At 43.2% G+C, this 8967-nt stretch overlaps 1 protein-coding gene across 1 annotated transcript in view; it reads left to right on the top strand.

Moving 5' to 3' along the window:
- The window catches only part of LOC119413706 (TNF receptor-associated factor 2), a 32036-nt gene extending 25935 nt beyond the window's left edge, over positions 1-6101 (top strand). The window contains exon 4 of the mRNA XM_037680761.1: positions 5883-6101. Coding sequence (XP_037536689.1) covers positions 5883-6101 — 219 coding nt within the window. The remainder of the gene's footprint in view (positions 1-5882) is intronic.
- Positions 6102-8967: the final 2866 nt, after the last annotated feature.

Here is an 8967-nt window from a genome sequence, read left to right as displayed (position 1 = left end):
ATATATATGTATATAAATACATATGTGTATATATATACACATATATAAATACATATGTGTATATATATACACATATATAAATACATATATATGAATATATATACATAATTGTGTGTATATACATATATGTGTGATATATATATCACATACATATGATATATATATATATATATATATATATATATGTGTGTGTGTGTGTATATATATATATATATATATATATATATATATATACACACATATTTATATACACATATGTGTGTGCATATATATATGTGTGTGTGTATATACATATAAATATGTATATATATATATATAATATTTATACACATATACATGCACACATACATGCATACATACATACACACAACTTCAAAATAACATAAATTCTCACCCTGTACTGAAAACAGTTTCAGCGTCTCCGCACCACCAGCTGGTGAGAGGTGGTGACGTCAATTTGAACCCCGCCCACTGGAACCGGTACTGAAAGCATAATGGAAACACAACCTGTACCGTACCGAGTAGAGTAGAGCCGTGCTGTACCGGTACTACAGGTACTAATGGAAAAGGGGCATAACTTGCAACACCTGCTTACACTGTTTAGCCCAGCTAACGGTCACTTTTCCACTTGCTGTCTTTCTAGCCTGTTTAGCTTGCTAACTGGTGAAATTATTCTCTTTCTCTGTTGCTAACATGGTGTCGGAGAAGAGCAAGAAAAAGCTCAAAGCCTCTAGCAAGGCAGATAGCCCTGGTTCACATCTATGTCCGAGCGCCTGTGAATTTATTTATTTATTTATTTATTTTGACTTCCGGTAAGATGGCGCCCGTGTACATGGCTTGCAATCCACGTCTGCTGATGGTGTTCGGATTATTTTTGTTTTTTGCATTTCACATCTGTGACATCAACTCTCTGCTGGTGTATGACAGACAACAACTTTTGAATCTTCGTTTTTCTGGCACTGATGTCGCTTATCTGGACCATTATTAGCGCACCTCTGGACCCCCCCCCCCCCTCCTCCCCCCCTGCTGGCGGACATGCCAGCTTACCTTTGCTGCGCTCCTCACCTCCCTGCCCGGAGATCTCGCTTCAGACGCCGGGGAAAACGTGCTGGTCAGCTGGTGAAGCTGAAAGCTCTGCGCGCTGCATCTTCCTCTCCAGCTGGCGGTCATGGTCTCCATCACCAGCTTCCCGCGTGCCCCGACCAGGTAACCAGCGAGAGTTGTCAGCCGTTGTGCAGCTCGGACCGACCTGGAGGGGCTGTTATTGAAAACCTGCGGCCATTAGCGCGCGCTAACTCCACCACTGCTAGCTCCACTTTGGACAATATCCGTATGTGTTTGGTCAACGCAAGATCTGTTACCAACAAAACTTTTGTCCTCAGGGACTACTTTCAACAGCACGATCTGGACTTTCTGTGCATCACAGAGACTTGGATGTCTCTGGGTGAGTCCAGCGCCTTGACGGAATTACTGCCACCGAACTGTCTGTGTTTTAACGCCCCGCAGCCATCAGGCCGGCGCGGTGGTGGATTATTAACAATATTCAAATCAACTTTTGACTGTAAACAACTGCCCATCCCAGTTTCCCATGCCAGCTTTGAGCTGAGCGTCTTTGAGCTGAGCGTCTTTGAACTCGGACATTCACCTCAGAATTTATTTGCACTCGTCTACCGTCCACTTCGATCTAAGGGTTTCATAAATGAGTTTTCTGACTTCTTGGCTGAAATCACACCAAAATATGAGCATGTTTTCATTATTGGGGACTAATTTGCACGTGTGCTGTCCTGAGAAGCCCTTGGTTAAGGACTTTTTAGATCTACTGGACTCATTTAATTTAACTCAGCATGTAAACGGTCCCACCCAAGAGTGTGAACATACATTGGACCTTGTTTTAACTCATGATATGGCTGTTAATAATCTTGTTATTGGTGATAATGTTTTTTCAGACCACATGCCAGTCTGGTTTGAGTTCACCCTCCCCCATCTAACTCCTAAGTCGTGCATTCCTGCATGTCGCAGCCGGACCATTAACCACTTCACTGCCACACGTTTCACAGATGTTTATAACTCTGAAATGATAATTCAGCCCCCAGCGTTTCTCTCCACCACTGAGGAGTTGACATCCCAGTTCAACTCTGTCTGCTTAAAGACTATGGATCATATCGCACCTGTTAAAACCAAAAAATCAAAAATCAAAGCAGAACCTTGGCCGAGTGACGTCACCAAGGCCGTTAGGCAGCAATGTAGGAGGGCGGAACGAAGTGGAGGAAAGACAGGCTGCAGGTCTCTTTTCAAATACTTAAAGAGAGTTGGCGCCGTTATTAGAAAACAGTAAAAGCTGCTAAATCAAAATTCTTCTCTGATATAATTACCTCAAACTCTCACAACCCACGTGTCCTCTTCTCCACCCTAAATTCTGTTCTCCACCTCACTGAACCATCACCTCTGGAAGCCTCGACTGAGCTGTGCGACAACTTCTTACATTTCTTTTTGGAAAAAATTGCGACCACCAGGGCTCTCATTTCCCCTCCAACTCATGACCCATCCATCCCACCTCAATCTGTAGCTCCTTTTGACCATTTTGAACCTATCACTATCTTCTCTAGAGCAGGTCATGTGCAACTTGAAACCTTCTGGCTCCTCCTTTGACGTGGTCCCCCCTCAACTACTAAAGGAGGTTTTTCCTACTCTTGGTCCGTCTATTCTTGCCATAGTAAACAGTAGTTTATCCACTGGCGTGGTGCCAAAATCCTTTAAACATGCTGCTGTCCAGCCTCTCCTGAAAAAACCAAACCTTGAACCCTCAGTCGGTTCCAACTTCCGGCCTGTCTCCAAACTCCCATTTGTTTCTAAAGTACTGGAGAAAATAGTCGAGTCCCAGTTGAAGTGCTTCCTGGAGGATCACACCATCTTAGAGCTATTCCAATCTGGCTTTAAACCTGTCCATAGCACTGAAACTGCCCTGCTGAAGGTCTTTAACGACATCTTCAGATTCACAGATACCGGTGATTCTGTGCTGCTTGCTACCATCGACCATGAGATCCTCATTGCTAGGTTGGAGCAGTGGGTGGGCGTCACAGGGTCAGCCCTCAGTTGGTTCAGATCTTACCTCACTGACAGATCCTTCTGTGTCTCCATCAAGGATTTTAGTTCTGCAGAGGCAGAGCTTAAATGGGGGGGTTCCGCAGGGGTCCATCCTGGGTCCCCTCCTATTCTCTTTATACCTGCTGCCGCTTGGTGCTATTTTTCCGGAAACACAACATGCCCTTCCACTTCTATGCCGATGACTGTCAAATTTACTTCCCCCTAAGACACAATGGTACATGCTCTATTCAACCGCTGCTCAACTGCCTGGCTGACATAAGGGACTGGATGGCTTTAAACTTCTTAAGTTTCAATGAAAAGAAGTCTGAAGTCATGTTGTTCCCTCCCAACGACACGTTCACAAACCTCTGCATCGACTTTTCTGCTCTAACCCTGTCAGAAAAACAAAGAGTCACTAATCTGGGCGTGATAATGGACCCTTCCCTGAAGCTTAACAATCCTGTAAACATGATCACCCTGCCCCCTGCCGCCAAATTGGGTGCAAATCTCACCATCCTACCTGCGTGCATTCCTCCCTTGGCGGAATAGAGCATTTCTCAACAGAGGGGTACCCCTGGGTCAAGTCTTATCTCGCATGCCAATCACGATAGACGTGTCAAAGTTTGGCTGGGTGTGGGGGGTGTAAAGGGAAACAATGATCTCTTCTCCTCTCCCCTGCCCGGATCATTTGCTCGGAAGGAGCACACGTTTATATCAGAATTAAACAACATCTTTATTCTTACAGACTTCAAAATATGTGAACAAGAGAGAATTGTTTTATACTACCTGAATTCAGAGGCCTTCTGTACAATTCTGACATGTCTCAAATTTCTTTCAACATTTATAGAAGATTTTCTCCACCCAGTGACATTTCCTGTTTTCAATTCCTGTCCAATAAACACCTTACAGACTCTCTGAAGTCCCTGTCTAATCTATCAGACACACATTAGCTGCCCTCTCTTTCTACTGAGTATATGACCCATAATCAGCACCAAGCCACACATAATCTTACAAAGACTAAGACTCTGATTATCCCCTCGGCAACCTGTTACATTATCAAGTCTTACAAAAGTCATTCTGACCTATTAAGCTACTCATCATTACTTATTTTATCATTCCCACACATACTCAAATGATGTGAACTATAATTTAACTTCAGTTACCTGAGGAAGAACCTTTTTGATGTTTTGTTTGTCATTAAAGGCCTCATTAGAAATAAGTCACTATTGTCCTACTGACAGCAGACAGTGTCATGGTTTGATTTTAAAGTTAACAGTTCTTGAAAATATATTATTTATCAGCTTATGGCCACATCTAACAGAAATTCTAACCATCTTTATATGATCTATTTTCCATAATTCATAATTAAACCTTATATTCACCAATCCATATTCTGTTATTTTCCACCATTTATCATCAAAGGTTATTTGATTCCCAACAGGGGCAAGATATGCAAACACAGACACACCAACGTGTTTGTGCTGGGAGGCAGAGCCGACTATATATAAATTAGTTGGAGATGATAGCAGTTTTTCTCTCTCTAAAACATTTCAGCAAAATGGGGCTGATTTCTCATTAGCATGTGCTGGTGCACAGCAACAACAGCTGTATAGTTGCTCACATAGACAGACAAGGAGGCACATGTTCACCGCCCCTCCTCCATCTGACGTACAACCTCTTACAATGGAGCAGTACACGACTGCTGTCACTCAGAGCAACACATGTCCCCGGAGTGCTGAACCACGGAGCGGACGTGCTCTCCAGAAGTGTCCCACTGGCAAGAGAATGGCTCTAGAGCAATGTGGATATCCTAACTGGGCCTTCCTGAAAGCAGAGAAGAAACCCAAACAGGACTCCAGTCAGCCAACAGGTGAAAAGGAGGAACCCAGACCCAGACCAGTGGTCATTTCGTATGTTGAGGGAGTATCAGAGAAACTGAGACGTTTATTTTCTAAACGTCCCAGTGGCTTTTAAACCCCAAAATACATTACGGCAAAGACTGGTTCATCCCAAAGATCCAGTCCCCCGGCACAAACAGAGCAATGTTGTGTATGCTGTTCAGTGTCAGGAGGGCTGTGATCAGTCTTACATCGGGGAAACTAAACAGCCACTGACCAAAAGGATGGCCCAGCACAGAAGATCAACATCATCAGGCCAGGACTCTGCGGTCTACACTCATCTCCAGACCAGCGGTCACTCTTTCAGGGATGAAGATGTTCACATCCTGGACAGAGAGGAACGATGGTTTGAGAGAGGAGTAAAGGAGGCCATCTTTGTGAAAAGAAACCGTCCATCATTAAACAGGGGTGGAGGCCTCCGGGTTCAACTGTCCCCCTCTTACAATGCTGTGATTGCTAGTATCACTCAGCCCTCTGTGAACAGTAAACAGCCATCAGTGTGCTAATGACCCATTGTTAGGCTGATGGTCCTTCTTGAGCATGTGATCAGCTGGTTTTGGTTGTCAGCAGCAAAACTTGTTGATCCACTCTGAGACAGTGCTATTTAAGAGACTGAGCTGAATACAGCTCCTCAGACTGAGGAAGTCTCTTGGATGAGAGACGAAACGTTTCTACATTTTTTTGTTGATTTGCTTTGTTTTGTTTTTTGAATGTCCAGAGGACCAGATTTAACTTTTTTAGAATCCCCCATACTATTGTGTTGCACCTCATTTCCCTCACTCAGGAAACATTGGTTATATTCATAAACTCCAGATTTTGATGGTAATGAACAACTTCTGATTAATTCCAGTTTTCTGTCAGAGCAGATACAAGGTTGCACTTCTACACTTCTGTGTGCAGGTTACCCTCATGCTGCTGGACCAGAACAACCGGGAGCACATAATCGATGCCTTCCGGCCCGACATCACGTCCTCGTCCTTCCAGAGGCCGGTCAGTGATATGAACATTGCCAGCGGCTGCCCGCTCTTCTGTCCCCTCTCCAAGCTAGACTCTAAAAACTCCTACATACGTGACGACACCATCTTCATCAAGGCTATTGTAGACCTCACTGGGCTTTAGACCAAATCTGAAGGTGAAAACCCACCTTTGCCTTTTATTGCTACCTGTTGCATCAACCAGTCTGTTTTATCACTAACTGGAAGTTCTCATGGAGGTTTGTCCAGCTCTTTCACTTTTCATATAATTATTCTTTATCAATCACCATGAATTATTTTCAGCAAGAGTGATTATCCACCAAAGTGTCTGTGGCAGATGACATTCTACCCTCCAGAGGACCCTCAAACACCGTTTTGACAAACCAAGTAATTTCAAGAGCTGCAAAGAACTAGAATTCTTCTTCCTGGGTTATTGAGCATGCATCAGGACAAAGAACAAGAGGCTTGTTAAACAGCTACACAACAACACTCATGTGTTCAATATGAGGCTCCAACCCTTAAAATAATTGAAGCTTTTAAAAAATGTTCACCACAAAAAGCTAAAACATGACCCATCTTAAGTCATTGTTGTCCAGAATAATTTTAAGTTTTGCACTTTGCCAGTTCGCTAACAAGCCAGCTGGATATCCCATTGTGGTGACAAGCTGGTTGGTAAGTTTATTTATTTTTATTTTTTTAATTTTCAGATACAGGTGCTTGTTGCTTTTGGGAACAAGCTGAATGATGGTTTGACTGAAATGAAGGTAGTGAAACGAAAAAGCAATGACTAAAAGAAGCTAAAAGTTTTTGTTGAACCTCCTGCTGCCCATAGGTCCAAATAACCCATGTGAATCTTTTTGATTTATGGGTAGTGGGAGGGATAAAGGAAAAAAATTAATTAGTTTAAAAGGTTTTCTACATAGACTTTTATATTTGACTTCTTTTGCTGATTTCCTTGCAACTGCTTAGGTTAATAATGGGGTCCTTTTGGCTGCTCCTGTGTGCAAGGGTTGCCACAGTGAGTGAACTTGCACTAAAAGGTTTGGTAATTGTTTTCTGTCAGGTGCTCTTCCTGACACAACCTGGGCTAGAACCTGGAGCCTCAGGGTTACGAGAAAATACCTGAATTATCCCTTTACCAGAAGACACACCTGAACAAAACGAGTATTAAACATAAGTCTACCTAATGCAGTCATTTTATGGAAAAGCATGGGTGCACAAACTACTGGTGTGCTACAGCAGGGAGAATAAGGTTCCCATGTCCGAAAACAAACCGTTAACTTCATGAATTAACTAAACCAAACATGTTTCCCCTAGTACCATAATTTCTGGACTATTGAGCGCATTGAGTATAAGCCGCGCCCACTAAATTTAAAAAGAAAAACAATTTTGTACATGTATAGGCCGCTCTGGTCTATAAGCTGTGGGTGTTCTCGTTGTAACATGAGATATTTACACAGAAATATGTTACACAGAAAGATATTTTAAACTTTTAATTAAATACGTACCGGTAACATACACAAATCAATCCATCCATCCGTCCATTATCTTTACCCGCTTCTTCCTTTTAAGGTCGTGGGGGACACCGGTGCCCATGTCCAGCAATCACTGTGCGAGAGGCGGGAGACACCGTGGGCAGGTCTCCAGTCCGTCACAGGGACACATAGAGACAAACAACCATTCACTCTCTCACTCACACCTAGAGACAATTTAGAGTTACCAATCAGCCTAACATGCATGTTTTGGGTGTGTGGAAGGAAACCGGAGTACTCGTAGAAAACCCGCGCAGCACGAAGAAAACATGTAAACTTTACCCAGAAAGGTCCCCAGACCTGGATTTAGACCCGGACAACATGCTCGCTGAGAGGCAGCAGCTTTACTAACTGCGCCACCGTGCTGCCCACATACACAACTACATACAGTAAATTATTTTTTTTCTGAACAGTGCCTGTAACATGGCGGGTTAAAAAAAAAAAAATACAGTAGCCAACCAGGAAAAGTCTTGAACACTATCTTCATCTTCCTCCTGTGCATTAAAACCACTAGTCATCTTCTTCACAGTCAGAATTGAACAGCCTCAGAAAAACTTCATCGCACACGTCTTCAGTCTCTCTTGTTATCTCTCTCAACTCGAGGCAAATTTGCAATTTGATTTGATTTACAATTCACTTTTATGTAAATACTTCATTGTGAACAACTAGGGGGAAAACTCTCGTAGGGAAACTCCCGCAGGGAGGGGGAGGGAAGGAGAGATTGGGGATCCCCCCCTTCCAGGTCCACTGTGACCAGTTTCCTCCCACAGACCAAAAACATGCATGTTAGACTGACTGGTAACTAAATTGTCTCTAGGTGTGAGAGAGTGAATGGGTGTCTCGTTGGTCTCTATGTGGCTGTTATGGACTTGTGACTTGTCCAGGGTGTCCCCCGCCTCCTGCGCAGTGATGGCTGGGCATGGGCACCAGTGACCCCTGCGACCCAAAAAAAGGAAGAAGCAGGTAAAAAATAATGGATGGATGGATTGTATAAACCGTGGGGTTCAAAGCCTGTGAAAAAATAGCAGCTTATAGTCCGGAAATTACGGTGCATCCACAGTTTGTTGTTGCTTTGTTTTATTTTTATGTTAAAACTACATGTCCGTAGTTTTCCACAAACTACAGGGTCTGCACTGAAAATGAACTTTCACCTGTGACCCCACAGAGGAGTTCACTCAGCAGCCGACAGAAGAAGCAGTGGATGCAGCTAATCTTGTGCTCACTGTTGATGTGTAACATTTGGTCACAAATGTGTCTTTTAAAGTCTTTTAACCAACAGGCTCTGGTGTCAGTATCGTTTAAGTGTGTTGCTCAGTTTGTAGAGCAGGCCAAACATTTTCACTGTCTGCTCGTTATTTTTGGTAATTGGTTGTGGTGGACATTCAATGAATTCCATGAATTCTGACTGCAGTATTTTCAGTGTGTGTTGCTCTGTATATTTCTTTTGGTAGAAAAACTAGGCATTTTTAATATTTTTTC

Source organism: Nematolebias whitei, chromosome 8 (assembly GCF_014905685.2).
Source record: "Nematolebias whitei isolate Nwh7 chromosome 8, NemWhi1, whole genome shotgun sequence".
NCBI lineage: Eukaryota > Metazoa > Chordata > Actinopteri > Cyprinodontiformes > Rivulidae > Nematolebias > Nematolebias whitei.
This window is presented reverse-complemented; position numbering and strand designations above follow the sequence as displayed.